General features: G+C 39.6%; 1 protein-coding gene across 6 annotated transcripts in view; it reads right to left on the bottom strand.

The window, feature by feature from the left end:
- Positions 1-12086: 12086 nt before the first annotated feature.
- LOC108695463 (adhesion G protein-coupled receptor B1) overlaps positions 12087-23932 on the bottom strand; it is a 317736-nt gene continuing 305890 nt past the window's right edge. For all 6 annotated transcript variants that reach the window (XM_041568042.1, XM_041568041.1, XM_041568044.1 and 3 more), the window contains 5 exons: positions 23474-23513; positions 18021-18670; positions 16850-16885; positions 16234-16332; positions 12087-13831 (listed from right to left, as the gene is read on the bottom strand). In XM_041568042.1, coding sequence (XP_041423976.1) covers positions 13637-13831; positions 16234-16332; positions 16850-16885; positions 18021-18670; positions 23474-23513 — 1020 coding nt within the window. In that variant the 3' untranslated portion in view covers positions 12087-13636. The remainder of the gene's footprint in view (positions 13832-16233; positions 16333-16849; positions 16886-18020; positions 18671-23473; positions 23514-23932) is intronic.

The following is a 23932-nucleotide window of genomic DNA, read 5'->3' as shown; positions in this document are numbered from 1 at the left end:
TCAGACCTGCCGCGTTCATTTAGAGGTAAATGGCATATTTCCTGTTGACATTAGTGATGGGCAAATTTATTCGACAGGTGCGAATTTGCGGCAAATTTGCGCGATTCGCCGCCGGTGATTCGCAAAACGCCCACAAAAATTCACGGCAAAAATTTGCGCCGTTTCGCGAAATTCGCAAATTTATTGGCGAATCGAAACAGCGCAAATTCGCTCATCACTAGTTGACATTTTGAAGATATCCTGATCTGTTTTGGGTTTTGTTCAATAATCCAAAGATTTCATGGTTTTGGGCGTCAAATCCCAAAAAGTTGCAGGTTTCAGGTGCCAGGTCCAAATAAGTCGCAGTTCTAATTCGAAAAAATAGTTTTTGGGTTTTTTTTTGATTTTTTTCCAGTACAAGACTAATAGGGGGGGGGGAGTCTGTGAACATTTGGTAGGAGTGGTTTTCAGAAAATAGTGAGAACATTTCAGATTTTGATAAATAACCCCCTTAATGTTAGAAGCGAAGGGGTTGCTATATAAACAGTAGGCACTGAGTTCTGGTCCAATCCACTGAGTTGAGGAGCTCTGGTCACTAAGCCTGTAAGCCACCATCAAATTGTTCTAGTACAACCTACTGCTTGAGATACAAACACCATGATCATCTCCTTGTAAGCCACCATCAAAGTGATCTCATCCAACTTACTTCTTGAGTATTTGAGTACATGAGATAAGACGAGATATGGTGACTGGTAGGAGAGTTTTTGATCATGTTATGAGTTGAATAACTCATATCATAATGAAGACTTAAACTCATGAATCAGTGATTAGTATCTTTGCAAAAGAATCTCATAATGTTTTCCATCCTGTTGACCCTGAGAAGATACAACTGAACATTTTTTTTTCTTCTAACTCAGAAGAGATTATTTCCCAGTTCTATCCAAATTTATACATTTAGTAGAACAAAACACAGAAGAAAAGAATATTCTCTGCAAGCTCTCGCAGGTTGAGGGCACCATCATGCACTTATCTCAATTCTCCAAGAAAAGAAAGAAAAGGACAGTCATTACCATGTTTATCATATCAAATCACAGTTCAACGAAGACTTGCGGCTGCAAAACATTTTAGGGTTGCAATTCAATTTAAGCATAATTTAGAGGAATGACCTCCACCAAGGAACACATTATGTTGAAATCCATATGCATTTTGTGCCTTGACATTCAGAGTGCTGCTCATTATTCCCTGTTCTCTAGATGAGCATGGTTCTCACCGAGTAAATTTCTAAGAAATAGGCAAAGATGACATTGTTTCACAAACAAAGCTGATTAGCATATAAATTGATTACATTTGTAAACCAGATAGGTACGAGGAGGGGACGGAGCTGCAAAGCAATTTCAAGAAGTGAGTGCAGTGATTTCCTCTTCTTTCTCCTTCCCAAAGACTTTATTTTCTCCTCTTTCAGCATTGGGTGTTTAACATTATTCATTTCACCCCAGTTAAAGGATGATGGGTTTGTAAGCAGAGAATAAAACATTTTGTTTGGACTGTTTGGCGCATAAAACTCAGAATATCACTCCTACCTGTTGTCAACTACAACTAAGATCTTTGACAAGGGGAAGAGGTAAATGGGGTAAGTGATGACATTAAGGACATGTAGGTGTATCTATTGGGAGAACCAGAAGAGTTATGGGGAGCAACGGCTTAGTGCAGGGCCATTAATAATATGTTTGTACTTGTAATGCATCTTCTGTGGCTTTGGTCATTGATTTCCCAGAAGTATACCACCTGTACAAGTATGAGACCTGTTATTCAGAATGCTCGGGACCTGGGGTATTTCATCTTTCCATAATTTGGATCGTCATACCTTAAAGGATAAGCAAACATTTAAAATAAGTGGATGTAAAATGGATGAGGGGGCTATTCTAAGAAATTTCGCAATGTACATTCATTATTTATTTTGTTTTTATTCCAAGATATTAAGGGATACATGTACTGTTCATATGAATGAATTTTGTTACAACAGCGCCACCTGCTGGTCCTTTTCCCACCAGTCTGACCAACAAGTAGTCAAGGAAGTTGTCAGGAGAAAGAGAGAAGCTGCTCTGCTCATTTTTTTAAATTTGGATTATTTGAATAAAATGGAGTCTATAGGAGACGTCCTTTCCGTAATTCAGAGCTTTCTGAACAATGGGTTTCCAGATAAAGTATCCCATACCTGTACTAAGTGGCTGCTTACTGGACACTGGGGCATGCAAAGCCCACCGGAGCTGCTACGCCAGGGGCTCCCACACCCCCTACAGGGCCCTCGCCACCCCCCCACGCCCATTCACCCATCACCAGGCCGGCCCAAGTCCACTCCCTATCTTTATTACTCACCTTTTTGATGAGATCGGGGAGGGTGAGCAGCAGGAGAGGGACAGGGAGGCCACAATCAGGTCTGGATTGAGGGAGGCCAGTGGGGGAGGCCAGAATCGAGGGATGGGGGGCAGCAGGGGAGGCCAGAATTTAGAAAGGGAGGGCCCCCATGGGTGAGAAGTGAGGGGCAGAAGCAATAGAGCAATAGAAAGAAGGGGCTGTGTGGAGAAGGGACAGAAAGGCTGAGCTTCCAAACCAAGAGGAAAATATTGTCACTAGGTGGCGCCTGAGAGACAAACTGAGAGTCAGGAGCAAAGAGACAGTTCCTAATTGGCAGCAAATGTGCCAAGTGTATGTTTTAACCCTTTAAGATCTCTTTCACATCTAATCTGGGGCTCTCAGTTGTTGCTGAACTACAATTCTCAGCATGCTGGTGTCAATATTAACTGGAGTTTCTGACACCCCCTGACGCAGCATTCAGAATAAGGAGGGGGCAGTAGAAGGGACTGAACATCTCAATACCCTGAACATCTGCTCAGAATATCAACATTTCAGCAAATATTGAGAATTACATTTTTAATTAGACACCTGGGACTGAACATGAGAACTTTTATTACTGGGCTGATGTTAAGGCTAAGTTTAATGTGGCCATATTCCTTCCTTTTATGGGGGGGAGTATGAATTAGAAATGAGGCATTCTTTAAAGGTCATGATAGCACTTGCATTTCCTGTAGAAACTATAGAAAAACTATAGAATTTTTAGGGAATTTCTGAAAAAGCTATAAGAGAACTTAGGGGCTGTTCCTGCTGAATTGTGCTTAGTACAGGGAATACCTATGCTGCCATAGTTTTATGGGATCTCTCTGTACAGACTATGAGCAAACTTAGGGACTGTTCCTGCTGAATTGTGCTTAGTACAGGGAATACCTATGTACCATAGTTTTATGGGATCTCTCTGTACAGACTATGAGCAAACTTAGGGACTGTTCCTGCTGAATTGTGCTTAGTACAGGGGAATACCTATGCTGCCATAGTTTTATGGGATCTCTCTGTACAGACTATGAGCAAACTTAGGGGACTGTTCCTACTGAATTGTGCTTAGTACAGGGAATACCTATGCTGCCATAGTTTTATGGGATCTCTCTGTACAGACTATGAGCAAACTTAGGGACTGTTCCTGCTGAATTGTGCTTAGTACAGGGAATACCTATGCTGACATAGTTTTATGGGATCTCTCTGTACAGACTATGAGCAAACTTAGGGACTGTTCCTGCTGAATTGTGCTTAGTACAGGGAATACTTTTGCTGCCATAGTTTTATGGGATCTCTCTGTACAGACTATGAGCAAACTTAGGGACTGTTCCTGCTGAATTTTGCTTAGTACAGGGAATACCTATGCTGCCATAGTTTTATGGGATCTCTCTGTACAGACTATGAGCAAATTTAGGGACTGTTCCTGCTGAATTGTGCTTAGTACAGGGAATACCTATACTGCCATCGTTTTATGGGATCTCTCTGTACAGACTATGAGCAAACTTAGGGACTGTTCCTGCTGAATTGTGCTTAGTACAGGGGATACCTATGCTGCCATAGTTTTATGGGATCTCTCTGTACAGACTATGAGCAAACTTAGGGGACTGTTCCTGCTGAATTGTGCTTAGTACAGAGGAATACCTATACTGCCATAGTTTTATGGGATCTCTCTGTACAGACTATAAGCAAACTTAGGGGACTGTTCCTGCTGAATTGTGCTTAGTACAGGGAATACCTATACTGCCATAGTTTTATGGGATCTCTCTGTACAGACTATGAGCAAATTTAGGGACTGTTCCTGCTGAATTGTGCTTAGTACAGGGAATACCTATACTGCCATAGTTTTATGGGATCTCTCTGTACAGACTATGAGCAAACTTAGGGGACTGTTCCTGCTGAATTGTGCTTAGTACAGAGGAATACCTATACTGCCATAGTTTTATGGGATCTCTCTGTACAGACTATGAGCGAACTTAGGGACTGTTCCTGCTGAATTGTGCTTAGTACAGGGAATACCTATGTGCCATAGTTTTATGGGATCTCTCTGTACAGACTATGAGCAAACTTAGGGACTGTTCCTGCTGAATTGTGCTTAGTACAGGGGAATACCTATGCTGCCATAGTTTTATGGGATCTCTCTGTACAGACTATGAGCAAACTTAGGGGATGTTCCTGCTGAATTGTGCTTAGTACAGTGAATACCTATGCTGCCATAGTTTTATGGGATCTCTCTGTACAGACTATGAGCAAACTTAGGGGACTGTTCCTGCTGAATTGTGCTTAGTACAGGGAATACCTATGCTGCCATAGTTTTATGGGATCTCTCTGTACAGACTATGAACAAACTTAGGGGGCTGTTCCTGCTGAATTGTGCTTAGTACAGGGAATACCTATGCTGCCATAGTTTTATGGGATCTCTCTGTACAGACTATGAGCAAACTTAGGGGCTGTTCCTGCTGAATTGTGCTTAGTACAGGGGAATACCTATGCTGCCATAGTTTTATGGGATCTCTCTGTACAGACTATGAGCAAACTTAGGGGATGTTCCTGCTGAATTGTGCTTAGTACAGTCCAGTATCTAATTATTACTGGTTTAAAATTCCCAGTTACCTTCCCCCTATAATAACTGTAGCTAACTTTGTGGCTTAAAAGATTTAGTTGTTGCCCAATAACTTTGTGTTCCTGTATGTCAATGACACCAGCAATGCACTATGGGAAGTAGTGTGTCTCAGCGTCCGTGCGCAGAACGTTTCACGTAAAGTTCACAAGAGGCCCCAGGAGAAGCGACTCACAAGGTGTGAATACGTGTCCGGCTCTGTTAATCTCTAAATGTCTGAGGAGCCGCCTGTCCTTGCCTGACCTTGGTAAAGGGAAAGTATCGGAAATGTTCCACATGAAATAGCGGCCGAGGGACCAATAGGAATAATAATAATGCTGCAGCCGCGGTGTAAATTCTCCTTAAGGAATATATTCAGGTTCCCTTTAATAGTATTCAAACTTCAGAAGTCAGAACACAGAACAGCAGATCAGTTTGTTTAGAATATTTCTTTTTCCCAATTCTTAATGATTCTTTCCATTTCTAAAACGTACTTTTCTTTTTCTGTGGTTTTTCCGTGGGTCTGAAAATATCGTTCGACTCACAATGAGATCATGGGACCGAACTTTTCTGACTGTTCTGACGGTACCGAGATACACTTCCCTCACACTCTTCATAAACAGAACAATTGCCTCAAAACTTGTCCAAATTGTCCAAATGTCTCAAACCAGTAGTATTTAAAGCAACTCATTCTTCTACTTGAGATTGTTGAGAGGTTCAGCCTCAGAATAAGTGCATTGTACTCTACACTGGGTATTAATATAGATGCCGCTTGCAGTTCTCAGGGTCAGACTGGGCTGGCGGGACACCTGGAAAAAAACAGTGGGCCCTGGCCCTCGTGGGCCATGTTGGGCCAGGCCATGGTGGAGAGGAGATAAGCGGTGCCCAACATGATGTCATGATGCATCACACATGGGGGGGAGAGTTTGGATGTTGGGACGATGGGTCCTGGTTACTAAGAGGAGGGCCCTTGGTTTCACATCCCTGGTGGGTGCCAATGCCCCAGTCCGACACTGCCAGTGCTCATGGGAGGTCAACAGTTTTGATCATTTTTACTTTTTTACTTGGGCAACGGTAAACAGACAGGTACAGAATTTAAAGGGGAAGCCAAAACAAGTCTTGATTGATCGATTCAGCAGCCAATTGAAACTAGGGTGTATGAATACTACCCATGGTTGTTATTGTTATTGTTGTTGATTGTGCCTGTTTCTATTTAGAAGTCAATGTGTGCTCTTAATAAAGTCCTGATTAGCAATAATGTTACATTTTTTCTTTTTTAGAACCACTGGCCCCTAAGATATTATAAAGAACTGGGAGGCATGGGAGTCTATCAGCTTGGAACCCCTCTATTTTCATGCTACAGTGAGGGTCCATCAGAATGAGCATTATTATGATATGGGGATGGATCTATACAAATTAAAACATACAGAATGAATCACATGCGACATGCACATGAGCAGCAGCAAATAATCCCCTTTCCAAAGAAGAAGAATCAGTAGGGCAACGGGTTAAGATGAGTGACTTTACAAATGTGCTCCCACTTCTCAGAATTGCAAACAGGAGAGTTGAGTAACTATCAGTCAATGAAGCTGACATTAGAATCGGGTAAATCGATGGAAACATGTTTAGAATAATGGTTGAATGTCTAAAGTGCAATTACCTAGAAGCCAAGGACAGCACTTATGTGCGGAGAAATATCAATCTGACCAGGTACTGTAAATAATAGAATAAGTCACAAGGATTAGATGCCTGTAGATCTTATTGCACCAAGAATGGATAAGGTGGTGTATTAGCCAAATCATAAAAGATGATTGTGATGGAGCAATGAGCAGGTAATGACTATTTATTATCCGGCACAGTTCTACCAGGACCAGCATCCTACCAATGTGATTGAACATCATAATGTATGAAACATACCTACTGCTGTTATTCCCATCCCTAGACCGTTATCTCCCTAAATTCACTGCCCCTTGAGCCCTCCACTGTTCTGTTTCCTAGTTTTCTTGATAACATCCAAACATAATACATTTTGCCAAATGAAGGGCCAGACACCTAAAAATCTCTTTTGTGAGGTCACCAAACAAGTGGATTTTCCTGATCAGGGCACCCTGGGCTCAACTGGACTGATTCAATCATTTATCTCCATGGATTCTAATGCTTATGGTCACCTATCAGTGTGCCAATGACATCCTTATCAAACTTGCCTGATATACATGTGGCCAATTTTTGGTCAGATATTGTTCAGAAAGCCTGTCAGGAGGTCCCCACACATGGGTCCATACGCTTCTGTTTGTGAGGGTCCCGGATCTTCAGGATTTAAGACATGCAAAGAGCCAATATATGTTGAAAAGTAATGAGGTAGTGGGGCAAATGGAACCTGTGATTGGCCTTTATTTCGTGTACCTTTTAAAAAGTGAGAAATGATCCATTTAAAAATTGTAAAGCACAGATTTTCCAAAAAAGCAAAATGCCCTGAGGTGTGTCATGTTCTCTTTATCTCAGCTCACTCGCAGACAAACAGCACAGAGTTCCGTATTGTTGTCAGGTTTCTCCCTAATTAACTGCTGTAGAACAAACCTTTTATCTCCTGCTACGAGATGTTCCCCTGTCACCCAGGAATATCATTACACACTTGAGCATATTCTCCTTATATTGTTTAGATGCTGAAACGATTATGAATCACAGCAGGTGTGTTTTGTGCAACCTCAGGGGTGTGGGTGCTCTATAGTTTGGACAGAACATTTATTTAAACCTGTTCAATCATTTAGATGTGAAGGTTTGGAGTGCAGGCGGATTGGTTGGATAAACCCAAGTATGGTCAGTTTTGGCCACTCCAATGTTGCTGATTTTTATATTTAATACAGTTATCTTTTGTGATAATTGTGACAATTGTGAAGTCACTATATTAGTGCACCAGAGGCAACCAAGACACCACAATCCACATTGGCTCAGTCTTTGGCTGCTGGCGCCTCATTGTCACTGTGTTTTGCATTTGGCCACCGCAAGTTGCTTTTTGTCAAAGTTCAGAAGCTGATTGAAGATCTTCTTGTAAAGATTTTTTTGTTTCTTACATTTTCAACTGCTGCTTGTTATTTGTCTATTTGCTATCTGCCAGGGGAGGAACTAGATGTTACGGGGCCCACAACAAACTCATTTTAGGGCCCCCGACATGTCCAGAGATTGTCCTGTTTTATCAATATATTGTGAAATTGCTCATTGTTTGGGCGTCATGGGGCCCACTATACCTCTTCGCGCCCCCCCCCTGCAGCTGCAGGATCTGCTTCCTCTGTAGTTACGCTCCGGCTATCTGGCCGCACTCCCTGCTTTTTTCCTGGATCCAAGTCCAATTCAAGTGCAGTGAAATTTCAGATACAAAATCTCCATGTTTTGTTTTGTCCATAATAAAACAAAAAAGAAAGAGGCTGATGTTCTTCTGCTTAGGAATAAAACTAGAAACCTTTCTCACATCTTTCCTAAGCAGAAGAACATCAGTCTCTTTCTTTCTCCTGACAACTTCCTTGACTACTTGCTGGTCAGACTGGTGGGAAACTGACCAGCAGGTGGCGCTGTTGTAACAAAATTCATTCATATTAACAGTACATGTATCCCTTAATATCTTGGAATAAAAACAAAATAAATAATGAATTTATATTGCCAAATTTCTTAGAATAGCCCCCTCATACATTTTACTTTCACTTATTTTAAAGGTTTACTTATCCTTTAATGTAGAGCTTTCTTGATAACCTCTTTCCAGATAGGGGATCCCATACCCGTATATCAATAACTGTCTATCAAACAATGAGCTGCTTTCCATAAAAACTCAAAAAACAAATATAAATGGCAACACGTTTATAAAGTTCCTCTAAGTCTAGAAAAGTTGGAAAATGCTAAAGGTCAACACAAAGAGACAGAGATACATGAACATAAATCTGTGATTTCCAGTGCAACATCCAGTCCAATAAATACAAATATATTGTCTGGATAGTTACAGCAAACCAAAAATTCAGACATCTATTATTCTACTGATACTTCAATTACTATTAAAATGATTTGTGTGTAACTTTAATCCTAGAGTTAATTATAGTATTGTTTCATTAATAGAGAAAATTGTCATTGTTACACTGTCACTGCTAATAATATTCAATATTAGTGTGATTATTAGTGTGATACTGTTACTAGAAAATAATATAATAATCATGTGCAAAGTTATGCTCATGGGTGTAGATAGACATATCCACAATTTTTCCTCCCCTCAGATACCAATATTCTCATTCCCCGTAAAGCTTCTATTTCTATTTGCAACTCTTTTGATGGTATATCTGAGCTGAAAGTCTCTAAACATCTCCTGTCCTCTCCATCAACAACTTGCTCACTTGACCCCATCACCTCTACTAAAACAATGTGCTCCTGTCCTCACTCCAGTACTTTCTCATATATTCAATTCCTCACTAACTTCTGTTACTTTCCCCTCATTATTCAAACAGGCCTGTGTCAAGCCCATTCTGAAAAATTCTACACTGGACCCGTCCTGTTTGTCTGACTACCGTCCTGTCTCTCTCTTACCGCTTGCCTCTAAACTGCTGGAACGTCTCGTCTTCTCCCGTATCACTAACTTTCTCTGCACCAATAATCTGCTTGAGCCCATGCAGTCTGGCTTTGGACCTGCTCACTCCACTGAGACTCCTTATGTAGAGTTGCAAATGATCTCCAGACTGCTAAGGCCAAAGGGCATTACTCTATCCTCATTCTCCTGGACTTATCTTCTGCTTTTGATACTGTTAACCATTCTGTTCTACTGCAAGTTCTCCATCCAATTGATATCTGTGATAAAGCTGCAACCTGGTTCTCCTTTCTGACCTCTCCTTCTCTGTTACTTTTGCAAACAAATCCTCTCCTTCTGTTCATCTTAATGTGGAGGTGCCTCAGGATTCTGTACTTGGTCCTCTGTTGTTCTCCTTATACACTCTCTCTTTAGGAGACCTTATATCTTCATTTGGCCTTAAATATCACCTCTATGCCTCTGACATTCAGATATATTTAGACACTCCCTCACTAACTGCTGAAGTTCAAACCCAGATCACAGACTGCTTAGTAGTTATCTCTTCCTGGATGAACCAACGCCAACTCAAGCCCAACTTGGCCAAGACTGAGCTCATGGTCTTTCCACCCAAACCGAGCCCTTCTCTTCCTTTCACCATTACTATTGATGGCATGACTATTAACCCGGTTAACTCAGCACACTGCTTAGGGGTCATCTTTGACCAGTCCCTCTCCTTCTCTAACCATATTAATAATACTGCCAAAACCTGTCGTTTCTTCCTCCGCAATATAGCCAAGCTACGTCCGTTTCTTTCACAAACAACAGCCAAAACACTAATCCATGCATTTATCTTTTCCCGTTTAGACTATTGCAATCTCCTCCTCACCGGTCTTCCAGACTCCCATCTATCTCTCCTCCAATCAATCAAACTCTGCTACCAGGATCCTTCTCATCTCTCCTAAAAGGGAAACTGCTCAACCCCAACTAAAATCTTTAGCATGGCTGCCTGTTAAGCAAAGGATAACATATAGAACCCTTCTACTAACATTCAAAGCCCTTCACTTTTCTGCTCCTCAATACATTTCTTCTCTTGTCTATACGTTGAACTATACGTTCCTGGTCGTCTTCTCCGCTCGTCTCAGAGTCACCTTCTCTTCACACCATCCACATCCACTGCCACCTCTCATCTCAAACCCTTCTATCTTGCTGCTCCTTACCTCTGGAATTCCATCCCTGAATTCCTCCATAAGGAATCCTCTCTTAATCTCTTCAAGAAAAAAAACTAAGAGCCTACATTTTGGAGCACTAGAACATTAGCCTAGTCCTGTCCCTACTGACTATGCCTTACCTTGTGCACTTTTTTATCTCCAATTTGTACCTGTATGTTAGCATCCCATCTACTTAGACTGTAAGCTCTACGGGGCAGGGACCTCCTTCCAAAGATGTATCTTACCACATAGCACTTAAGCTCTTTGTCCTGATATGATTCTGTATATATATATATATATATATATATATATATATATATATATATATATATATATATATATATATATATATATATATATATATATATATATATATATATATATATATATACTGTAGAGCACTGCTGCTCCTTAACAGCGCTTTGCAAATAAAGTTATACATACATACATATTCACTACAGGTATGGGACTTGATATACAGCATGCTCAGGACCTGAGGTTTTCTGGATAAACAGTCCTTTATAGGGATTCTGTCATGGAAATACATGGGTTGTTTTTCCAAACACATCAGTTAATAGTGCTGCTCCAGCAGAATTCTGCACTGAAATCCATTTCTCAAAAGAGCAAACAGAATTTTTTATATTTAATTTTGAAATCTGACATGGAGCTAGACATATTGTCAGTTTCCCAGGTGACTTGTCATGTGACTTGTGCTCTGATAAACTTCAGTCACTCTTTACTGCTGTACTGCAAGTTGGAGTGATATTACACCCCTCCCTTTCCCCCCAGCAGCCAAACAAAAGAACAATAGGAAGGTAACCAGATAACAGCTCCCTAACACAAGATAACAGCTGCCTGGTAGATCTAAGAACAACACTCAATAGTAAAATCCAGGTCCCACTGAGACACATTCAGTTACATTGAGTAGGAGAAACAACAGCCTGCCAGAAAGCATTTCTCTCCTAAAGTGCTGGCTCTTTCTGAAAGCACATGACCAGGCAAAATTACCTGAGATGCACCTACTTAAGTCTACTAGAAAATCATAAAAACATCAAATAAACCCAATATGCTGGTTCTGTTTCCAATAACTATTAAATATATCTTAGTTGGCATCAAGTTCAAGCTACTGTTTCATTATTACACAGAAAATGGGAATCATTTGATTTGGATTATTTGATTATAATGGAGTTAATGGGAAGCAGCCTTTCCGTAATTTGGAGCTTTCTGGATAACAGGTTCCAGATAATGAATTCCATACCTGTATTTGTACCAGTTACTACAAAGTCTTTCCTCCTAGACCTGTATAGAGGCATCTGCCCCTCCAATAAGGGCATAGCGTGTGCAGTTTCATGGAGCAGGAATCATGCACATCATTGTTTATACTTTCTTTTTATTAGAAATAAAACACATTCATTTGTGCTCTGAAAACTGTACAGAAAAAACGGACAAACACAGAAAAGAAAGAAAAAATTGAAAAGAAAAAAAAAATCTGAGGATTTGGGAAAAATTAAAAAAAAAAGTAAATCCCAACAGGTATTAAACGAATGCGGAGTTGAGTTATTACTTAACATCGCCGGCTTTCTTTAACGGGAAATGGCTTTGGACGCCGAACGTTAAAAAAAATGAATATAATCAAAAATAAAATTCAAAAGGAAAAATAATGAAAACACAGTATAAAGATATTTATATGCTAAAATTCATAGTGTGTAATTATAATAATTACATTATTATACAACACGGCACCGGAGGCCTTGTGCTTTCTTATCATTTATATATATTCTAAAATCGGACAATTACATCACAGTTTTAAGTAAACTTTCCTCTCTTTATTTACTATTTTGGATTGGAGACGGTCTGTAACATTTATCGGTTTATTTCATACACAGCTAATGACAACATAAATGTCATCTTGGTTTAAAACATGGGCGCAATAAAATGCTTGCATATCAAGCAACCTTCATCGAGGTTAATCTATTTGAACTCTTTTCCCATTGAAACGTTGACCAGTCGATTTCTTCTCCACTCGTTGGACTTCCACGGTCACTGAATGAATTCTGGCGGAACACACACGGCAATGGCTAAACAAATTCTGCTGGATCCCTGGTCCAATGGAAAATATTCTCAAAAAAAAATGTCAGGAGCAAAATAAACAAGTGCTCTTAGGTTTCAGAACACTTTATTATATCTTCATAGTGTACGTTTCTAGGCAGTCTGTTAAGTCCGAAGCCAGGTTACAAAACTATATAAACATTTCTGTAGGTAACAATCTTCTTATGACAAATATCTGCTGAACTGAGCAGAGGATGAAGATAAAGTAATCAGAAGGTATCTGGACGGGTTCTTCATAACAGTCAAAGACTTTCTGTCAATGAGTAAAGCCTAACCTGCTATATCTAGGAATCCTCCCTTAGGCTGGGTTATTTGGCGAGTATCCTAGTAAAAGGGATCAGGTACGTGTGGTTCCCTCACATCTGCTTTATGGTCTCCTCTCTGGGCCAGCACTAGAGAAGCCAGTGATTTGGCCATATTGTATTACGTACATGTTGTATTAAAATGGCTGAATGCAAGAACTTGGCGATGACTGGCCACCTTGCTTTTCTACTGCTATGTTTTTCTCCTATGTCTAGGAGTAATTATAATTGTCAGCCAACCACACTGCTTCATTTCGATGTCTTTGTAACCATTACTTTTTCATGGAAGATGACCCTAATAAAGTCCTTTTATATCCCCTTCCACTGAGCCTCATCTCTTGCCTTCTATTCCTCTGCCGTACCTGGGAGAGATCGTGTTGTAGCTAGCTCTAAGAGTCTAACGGAGTTTTCCCTTCTGAGAACGATGCAAAAAAGTATTTTAACAAGGTTTCAAAAGAAACCAAACTTCTCTCCTTTTTATATGGAAACATAAAACAAGTCTTTCTGTGAAGTTTCAGACTTCAGTCTGAAGGTCAATTATGTCTTGTCCAACCAGAGGTATCGTTGCTCCCATTTTCTCCCACTCCACAGTCTTTAGCTCTAGGGGAGAAGGGGACACAGGTTCCAGGTCTTTTGTAACCCAAGGTGGTGACTGGATTGTTCTCACACCTTCCCATGGCCTCTTATTTGGCGTCTGTTGCTTTTCTAACTGTAAAGGAAAAGGTGGAAAAAAATAAAGTCAACAAAAAGTGAAAAGTCATGAATATAAGATTTATAACATCAATAAAACTGGTTGTACAGGTATGGGATCCGTTATCTGGAAACTTATTATCTATAAAGCTCTGAACTACGGAAAAGCCATCTCCCATAGACTCCATTTTATCCAAATAATCCAAATTTTTAAAAATGATTTTTTTCTCTGCAATAATAAAACAGTAGCTTGTACTTGATCCCAACTAAGATATAATTAATCCTTATTGGAAGCAAAACCAGCCTATTGGCTTTATTTCATGTTTATATGATTTTCTAGTAGACAAGATATGAAGTTCCAAATTACAGAAAGATCTACAGTATTATCCAGAAAGCCCCAGGTCCCGAGCATAACAGGGTGATAACAGGTCTCATACCTGTACATAATAAGTGATCACATAGGGGGTAGATTTACTAAAGGGCAAATTGTCGCTAGCGACCAATTCACATACTTCGCACCACTTCACCAAGTGCAAATTCTTTACCACTACACTTAGGGGCACATTTACTCATGGTTGAATATCGAGGGTTAATTAACCCTCAATATTCGACCCTCGAAGGTAAATCCTTCAACTTCGAATATCGAAGGATTTAGCGCTATTCATTCGATCGAACGATCGAAGGAATAATCTTTGATCGAACGATTAAATCCTTCGAATCGACCTTCCCCATAGGCTAACATTGATGCTCGGTAGGTTTTAGGTGGCGAAGTAGGAGGTCGAAGTTTTGTTTAAAGAGACAGTACTTCGACTATCGAATGGTCGAATAGTTGAACGATTTTTAGTTCGAATTGTTCGATTCGAAGTCGTAGTTGAAGGCCGAAGTAGCCAATTCGATGGTTGAAGTAGCCAAAAAAATTCAAAGTATTTTTTATTCTATTCCTTCACTCGAGTTAAGTAAATGTGCCCCTTAGTGACTAAAATGCGAAGTTGCGTCCTGGGTGCCGAATGCTGGTGACTTTTCGCTAGTGACAATTCTTCAGTGTGAGCATTTCATAGCGAAGATTCGCTAGCGTTTGTTTATGCCTAGCAAAAAGTCGTTATTTATCTTACGCTTAGGTCAGTTTGAATACAGTGGGTACATTTAAGTCGTATGGACGTCTTTATTAGAGATGTTGGTGCAAATGCTTGAAGTGGCCACTTTTTATTATAAATGTCCATTATTAACCTTAATACAAGACAAAATAGATCCTCTAATGTCCTAGACATGAGCCCACTGTAAAATTAATGTTGGCCCTCAAATATCTGGGGAAAAAGTTTAATTTATGACTTTATGCAGGCAATCCCACTTAAAAAAGGAAAAGTCGCCAGCGTTTTTCAACTCAAATGCATTTTCGGCAGACAGGATATGATGTAAGTGACATAAGATTAAGGAGGATGAAGCTTCATTTGCTTCAATTTGGCTGGTCTGAGGGGCGAAGTTAACTCTGGTGGAAGAGGTAACGTTCAGTAAAATCTGCACTTCAGTGAATTTGCAGAGCAAGAGAAAAGTCGCCTGGCGATAGAGTGCGAACGCTAACGCTAGTGACGGTCTCTTTCGCTAGAGAATTGTTGTCTGCACCTGTTAGTGAATAGGCAATGTCCCTGCAGATGTGATTTCTGGCAAAAAGTCGCTAGCATTAGCCACATCGCTCTTTAGTAAATCTGCCCCATAATTCTAACCTCTCTCTCCATAATTGTACCAAATAATCTAAAATATTTGGTACCAACAAAAAGCTTCATATTTCTATGTTCTGCTGTTATTTGGATGGTGTGCTTTCTTAGTTAATGGGCTAACTGGTATTTTCTGGGATCCAAGAACTAACAGTAAGAGATCTAAACAAAGAATTAGTTTAGGGTTTAATGGGTTTTAGGAGTGGGATTACCAAGATTAACACAACATTGTCAAATCAAGAATAGCTGATTTCCCAGTTCTAACCTGTCTCCTTGATTTTAGTATGGACTAACCTAAAAAACATGGCAGCAGTAAGAACCTTCATGTATGCATCAACCACCCTCATTTGAATGACCAACTTTGTTGGTTACAGGGCAAATTGGTGGAACCCAATACCTCTGCTTCTAACCTAATATTATACAGTATGTTTATTAAGAAGGGGCAACAGTTATAAACATTTTTTGACCATGATGTCAATAGCAGATATATTGTAGGTCAGATTTACTTAATACATGGCAAATTGGTGGAACTCAAGACCTCTGCTTCTAAACAGAGTCTTTGCTTAGAGTTTAAAGCATGTTGGTGTGGGTTTTTTTCCAGCTTGACCTAACATTATACAGTATGTTTATGAAGAATAAATTATTTGACTATGATGTCCATAGCAGATATATTGGAGGCCAGATTACTTAATTAGAAGGCACTGAATACCTTGCTCTCTGCAGTAGGGGATTCTGTCTCTGCATGTTGTAGTTTTCTGTTTAAGTCTTGAAACATATCCTGGTGGCGTTTCCTGGTGTGCATAATTTTCTAACAACGACAATAAAACAGTTAGACATTAGAATAAGGAGCTAGTTTAATGCACAGTTATTCCTGAATTGTAACCATCAGTTCTTTATCCAAATCAAATAATGGCAAGATGACCTTGGACAAGTATGGAAGCAAAAAAAAACCCTCCCCAGCCGCTCTGCGGGGAGAAGGGGGCCCAAGTCGTCATGGGGGGGAGTGGGCGGAGGCAGGATGTGGGTGGGAGGATGGGAGGATGGGAGGATGGGAATCAGATTGCGCTAGGCCCCTCTGAAGATTTTTTGCAGGGGGGCCCGGTGCCACTGCTGGACATACTGTAGAGGATTGGCCAGTGTAAAGTCACCTTAAGAAGATTATTAAGAATCGTTCAGGGTTATCAAGCACAGTCTGTCAACTAGTATAACAAACTGTTGGTTTTGCTTAGAAGGTGACCCAGTACACTTGAATCTTCTGGATCTCCCATTGATCTAAATATTCTGATTGATGATGGATTGATATACAAATAAAGTAATCACCTTACCTCAAAATCTAACTCTGCGTAGCGTGATTTTCTTCTCTGTAAATGTAATAAAATAACTCAATATTAATGGGGTTGTCCCATACTCATTCAAAGTGAATGTTATTACTGGTATCTTAGAATGTAATGGCCCCCATGCACATAAACCCCAATGAGAAATAATAATGAATTGAATGTTTTCTGGTCAAATTTTTAAAATTGCCTGTTTCTTCTCTTTAACAATGTGTCCAAGGGTTCCCCCTAAATCCATGATTCCCATATTCAGGAAGATGAACTGAATCTGATATCTGAAGCCTCACAAGGACTTTAATGACAACTGAAGGTGACATTTTATTGCATTCAGCCATATTTTTTACATGGGACTCAATATAAGTACAACATATAGACTTTTAGCCTCCACACACACCTGCATGCAACCTGCTCTTTATTTTTTATCGTCACATGGTCACTGTACTATGTTTGCTGGAAAACGTCTACCTAAAGATACTTTCTCCATCTTCTGTACTTTAACTCCCACATTTCTATTGCACAGCACACTTGCTTCCACCTACTGTCCTTGTACGTGGTGCAGGATTCTAGCGTTCACGTGTGAATATCAATGAAGGTATGGGCATGATGACACAAGGTGAGAACATGGGGTTAGAACTTAATCTAAATCTACCCTTCAGGATTAACTGGAAACCAGTTGTCGAACACACTGACTTTAATTATACATATATATATATATATATATATATATATAGCCCAGAGACAAGGGACAGGGGAAAATTAGCTCAGTGGTCTTATTCATATTTTGTACTTTGCACACCACCTTCCTGAAATGTAATTTCCACCGCTTTGTTTTGGAGCACAGAGACCCCCATCCCTCCCATGAATATAACAATCATAGATCTGAGTAGACTTCAGCTTTATTTTAAGGGTAAGTACAGCCTTATGTCACAGGACATTGATTCATGGAAGACAGACCTAAGTTCACGGGACAGGGACTCACTTTGTCTGGAAAATTTTATAATAGGTAGTTTTAACTAAGAATAATGATAATTATTACATGACCATCCACTTTATGTTCCGTTAAACGTGTTTTCCTAATTCTGTAATGTACTGTCCAATAATAATGGAGCATACCTCACCCATCTAGTAGATACAAATAATGTAGACAAATAGTTCTGCTCACCTCCAAGGAGCTCATTGAAAGTGCAGAGATGGATTCGCCCTTTGTTACAATTCCTGATATCCCTGAGTCTCCTTTATCACAAAGGCCAAGTGGAATCTGTGCCTCACTGGGATAAATTTGATGTTTTTGCATTGGTGACCCCTGCTCAGGACACTGCATGCCAATTCGTTCTCTTGGTGGACTTTTTAGCATGTAGCTAGGATCAGCCATATTAAGGTGTATGAGCCTGGTTTGCGGCATCTGATCAATGTTCATACTGTATTTGTTTTCTTCTTTTGGCTTTGCTCTCAGCGTTGATGTGTTGCTGGGTAATATAACATAGCTCGGGTCCATGGACTGCTCCTGAGCGCGTGTGAGTTCTGAATCTAACTTCTTAAAGATGTCCCCTTCACACATATACATAGGCTTGGAGGACTGGCTTTTGTCCTTTTTAAGTGTGAGTGTATGGTTGTTGAACTCATTCAGGTTTATACCTCCTAGGTAGTGTGGAGAGCCTTGATGGTGAATTTTTGACGCATTGGATGGAAGACTATTGAAGTTGGAACCTTTCTGGTGGTTCATCTTCATTTTTTCTTCATCCTGAAGAGATGGTCGCTTTAGTGTTCCTGTGATTGTAGATGTTCGAAGTGTGGAGCTGTCCTTGTTTAGCACTGGAAGAAAAAAAAAAATCCAAAAGAGAAATTTCAGTCTTTGTGATTTCAACCTTCTCTTGATGGAGTCAACAATATGAAGAAGTCTGATGGAGTGCTAATTTTTTGTACAATGGGAAAAGTTTACATTATATCCCTTTATCCAGAATACAAAAAAAACACCAAAAATGCATCTAGTCCATGATTCATATTCTTGTTAGTAACTGTTTTTAAAAACAAGATAATTAAAGAAATAATACACACAACTATAATATTAAGGTTGTCTAAATGACAAAAACAAAAAACACTACATTTTAAAATGAAGTGCATGTTTAACTTAGCTAAAGAACATAATGATAAGACATTTAAGTACAAGTTTCAATTTAACTGAATAACTATTCATGTGGAAATTCTGCATAAAATTGGGATTTTGGTCCTCCAGGTGGCATTAAACTACAATTCACAATGTCCATGGACAGGCTTAAATCCTAGGTTCAATGGCAGGAAGAAACCACTGTTGTACCCTGTTGTATCCCATAACTAATATATACATGATATTTGTAAAGTTGGGGCTGCCTTTGGGGTGACTGTAGAAGACGCCACACATACACTGTAGTGGTACTCTTCAAAGCAGCATTTGCATTTAGAAGATTGAAGGATAATGGGTGTACGAGGTCCAGGTTGTAGAACAAGAGAGTGACCATAGGCAAGATGGGACCAGAAGGGCACAATGGCAATAAAAGTGCAAGATCGAAAGTAGAGTAAGACTGAGACAGAAAGAGAAAGCTGTGGATCAAGATGGCAAAAGTAAGGCAAGATAAAGACATTAAGACAAGCTGTGGGTCAACAGAGTTGCAATGCAACTGTTGGGAAAATGGATACAGTAGGCAAAGAGGCCATAGATAAGGCAAATTGTAGACATTCAATCAGATTGTCCTTTATATAAATAATGAGGAACCCTTTTCTTTTACCCCTTCTCCTGTCACCAATAAAGTCAGTCCTGCATGAAGTCCAATCATGTTCTGCAACACTTGTTCTCCAAATAAGTACATTCAAGTTAATCAAACTGTTCCAAATAAGGCTAAGTTCATTTTTAATGAATAGTCAATTGTTTGTGGGGACAGGAATTGTCTGTAAATCCCATTCATTGTTATTAAAGTGTGATTAGGGAAACATATGTGTTTTTTTTTTAGTAAGTCTTTATTTTCAATTTCAAAGAAAATTGAAGGGTACAGAAGGAAAAAGGGAAGGGGAACGAGTAATAAAATACAGTTATGTTTTTCAGATATATATATACAACAACATAGTACATTTCCACACATAGTATAACTAAGTCCCAACTATTATCATTAGGATCACTTTAATACATAGGATCTACCTTTGTTTAGTACTAAGTTATCGTATTTTATTTTATAGAGGGGGTGGGAGATGAACAGATAGAAGAGGGGTGGGTGATAGAGGGACAAGAGAGAGAGAGGGGGGAAGCAGATTAAATCTTCTTTTCTTTTATTTCCAGCAAGATTGTTCCAGTTCGAGACTACTCGATACGTAAGAGTAAAGGTAAGTAGTCTTGTATTTAATGAATTCTTGTAGTTCGGTTTCTTTTGGTTTTTATTGTTTCTTCCAGTCTTAGAGTATCATTATTCCACCTGTCTTTGGCTTGTATGGTTTCCACGTCTGTATTCATTCCATGGCTCCCATAATTTTTCAAAACGTTTCATTGTTCCTTGTTTTAAAGCTATAAGTTCTTCCATTGTTTTAACTTCTTCCAGGGCTCTAATCCAATCTATTTTACTTGGTGGCTCTGCTATTTTCCATTTTCTTGGGATTTGGTTTCTGGCTGCTTGTATGATCTGTAGTATCAATTTGTCTTTTATTACTTCTTCAGTATGTTTATTGACGGTAAGGATTACTGTTTCTATACAATTCTGATAAGTTCCTGGTCTTAGGGTTTCTATTATTTTGAATACTTCCTTCCAGTATGTAGAGAGTTTAGCACACTTGTACCAGAGGTGGCTATATGATCCTAGTTCAAGGTGGCATCTCCAACACTTCTCTGAAACATTGTCGTAAATTTTGTTTAAGAATACTGGTGTTCTATACCATCTACTGAGCAGTTTGTAGTTGGCTTCTTGTGTTTTTGTCGTTCTCGATCCTTTATGTGCTGTCAGCATTATAGTTTCCCACGTTTTCCCCCCAATTTTAATGTTCAGTTCTCGTTCCCATTTCTCTTTGGTTTTCTGGTTACTAGTTTTATCTTCCTCTGATAGTTTCTTATAAAATTTAGCTATAGGGTGGGTAATTACGGGTTGATTCAACAACACCTCCCAGTCTGACAATGGTCTGGTGATGTTCTTGGGATCTAACGAGCTTAAATAATGATAGATTTGACGATAGTTCCACTGGTCCCTGGGGTGGCATCCCCATCTAGATTGGATTTTATTTAATGGAATAATTCGTCCTCGTTTAATAAATTGTTTGAGTTTAGTAGGTTTACCCTGTATGCAGGCCCACCTATCAATTTGGCCTCTATCACAACTCGGTGGAAAGTCCGGGTTGTTTAATAGCTCAGTCTCTGGAGACGGATATGGAGAGATATCATGTTTCTTCTGTAAACCATGCCAAACTGCCAACGTTGCTCCTATAGTGGGATGTGTTTTGAGTGAAATTGGTATATTGTCATAATGTATATTCATGATGTTGCTTATATTAATTTGCATCTCATTCTGCTCTATTTCTTTCCACAGCTTAAAAGATCCTTCTCGTTTCCAAGTCCAGATTCTCTGGAGGTGAGTGGCAAAATAGTAATTTTCAACATTTGGTATAGAGAGTCCTCCTTTAGGTTTTGTTGTCATAAGAATAGATAGTTTAAGTCTAGGCCTTTTCATAGCCCATATGAATTGTGAGAAAAGAGAGTTAATTTTTAAAAAAAATTGAACATATGTGTTTTATTAGCGAATCCTGAGATCCAAATTCAGAGGCAGTTTAAAGCTGTCGTCCCTGTATGTGCATTATGGGAAATGCTAATGTTCCAGCTCAACTGGTCACAATGAGTTATGATTGCCTCGGAGCTACTAAAGCACAGATTGGAAAATGACCCAATCACATTAAGCAGGATGGGATTTTCTTTCTTTAGAAGCTAGCTAACGCAAGAAAATGGAACCTTTGGGCATATTGAAAGGGACACTGTCAGAGCTAAAATAAAAAATGCATCAATATTATAGGGAATTGTTCATGAATCTTCTTTATAGGTTTTATTATTACGTTTTTCTAGCATATTTTGAATAGTTTATTTGTACGCTCCTTCAGTTATACATTAGAAATAATTTACTATCACCCCCTTGAGATGGAGCACTAGGCACTTAGTCCTTATACTTTTGTCTGGGGTCTGACGGCACTCCTTACCCCTTCACAGGTAAAACAAATCAGGTTTGAGGTGCAGAGTGCAGTATTAGCAGTCATGTCCTAATTGTCCAGGAATCATTAGGCCTCATTATAACCTGTGTCCTATGACATTCCCAACTTTGCATGTCTGAAAGAGTTACAATTTAGGGGACAAGGAGGGGGGGATGTCTACTTGCCTCCTACCACCAACTATATATTGAATGCAGTGCTGGTAAATGCATTACTTTGGGGAATACAGATCTCTGTGCTCTATTTAGGAGACCTGTGGTTTTCCAACATGCAAAAAACATGATGGAGTGCTCCCACTATTTGCACCCTGCTCTGCAGCTGTAAATGACCCCCTTGTGTTCTTGTTCAACCAGCTCCCACCACAATGATAAGTGACTATCCCCCCTATGAAATGTATCCCTATAATGAGTTAACATCCTTAGTAAGATGGGTGTCCCAGTGAGTACCAAGTAGGACTGGACTGTAGGACTTTGAGATAAGTGCCAAGCCAAGATGACTCTTTGGATGTGGATCATCCACATTGTTGGACAGGAATCAGTCAGACAAGGGATTCAATCCTACATTGATCCTACAAGGAATCGCTCAAGCAACCAAAGACAAAGGTCACCAGTGAATAAATATTCTGAGGTTCTAATATGGGGTGCAATTGGGATAGCACCCTTGGTGTGCTTGCCCAGTGGAGAGACTCAGTTGTGAAGACTCAAGGTAAAGAAGAATGCCTTGGTAGTTCCACTTTTGAAGGACCCTAAAGGTGCTGTGTTTAAAGTCTGAAGGTTGAATATGTGAGTATGAAGAGTCACTGTAACACAGATACAACCCATGTTCTGTCCAGAGTGAGCTAGGATGGGGTTTGGATGCCTCAAAATATGTTCCATTAGAAGTTTCAAATGAGATTTAGTTGCCAGGGTCAGAGCCGCATGATAACAAAAACAACACAAAGTAATGCATTATTTCTGATACTCATACTTTAGTCTGTTCAATCTATTGGAGAATAGTGAGTTGGGACTCTAATAACCAGGTAACAATTGGTGGGGGAAGCTAATGAACAAACTCTAGAATAAAGATTCTGCTGCACCTTGGAGCACAATGGAGTGTTACTGAGGACAAGGCAGCCCTGTCCTTACTGACTGCCATAGGGTAGCCATTTAGTACTGGGCATGCTGCAAAGGAGCCCTATACTTACTATCTACCTTATTGCAGGCAATAAGAACAGGACTGCACTTATCTCCAGTCAAAAATCATGTAAAAACCATGGCAGACTATGTCAATTTTTGCAACTTGCCCTGCAATTAGTAATTGACCCTCAATGTTATTTCAATTGAAGGTTACAGATGCATTATATACAACTCTACATTTGGACAAAGGAAATTCTATATATTTTTATACCAGGATCTTGGGTCGGGTACTCACCTGATCTACATGCAAAATCCACGTCTTTCTCAAAATCCGACTGAAGAAAAAAAAGATAAAAACATGAAATTTACACCGAAATACAATCTATATTCTAAAATAAATAGAATAAATCAGAGCAGCCTGGGTCATGCCAATTTAGCCACCTGTGATACAGGTTCATTAAGCCAGTTGGACTTATGAGAATTTCCATATGAGTTGGTAGATCAGGCACAAGTTGTGTTTGGGTTTTTCTGGTGTTGGAGTGTGAATTGCATAATTTCGACTGCAAAGATGCAATGGCGTCAGCATTGGATTCATTATGTGCAAATCAAAGCGCTAGCACTTAGTAACAAGTTTGATAAGTCTAAAGGGCTCATTTGCCAGTGTAAGTCAATCTGCAAGGCAAACACATGTAAGCAATATTTGCCATATTTGATACCCACAATGCAGCGGTTTTTCCCAAAAACTTGAAATGTG

Source organism: Xenopus laevis, chromosome 6S, assembly GCF_017654675.1.
Source record: "Xenopus laevis strain J_2021 chromosome 6S, Xenopus_laevis_v10.1, whole genome shotgun sequence".
Taxonomy (NCBI): Eukaryota; Metazoa; Chordata; class Amphibia; order Anura; family Pipidae; genus Xenopus; species Xenopus laevis.
Note: the sequence above shows the minus strand (reverse complement) of the source record. Positions and strands in the feature narration are given on the sequence as shown.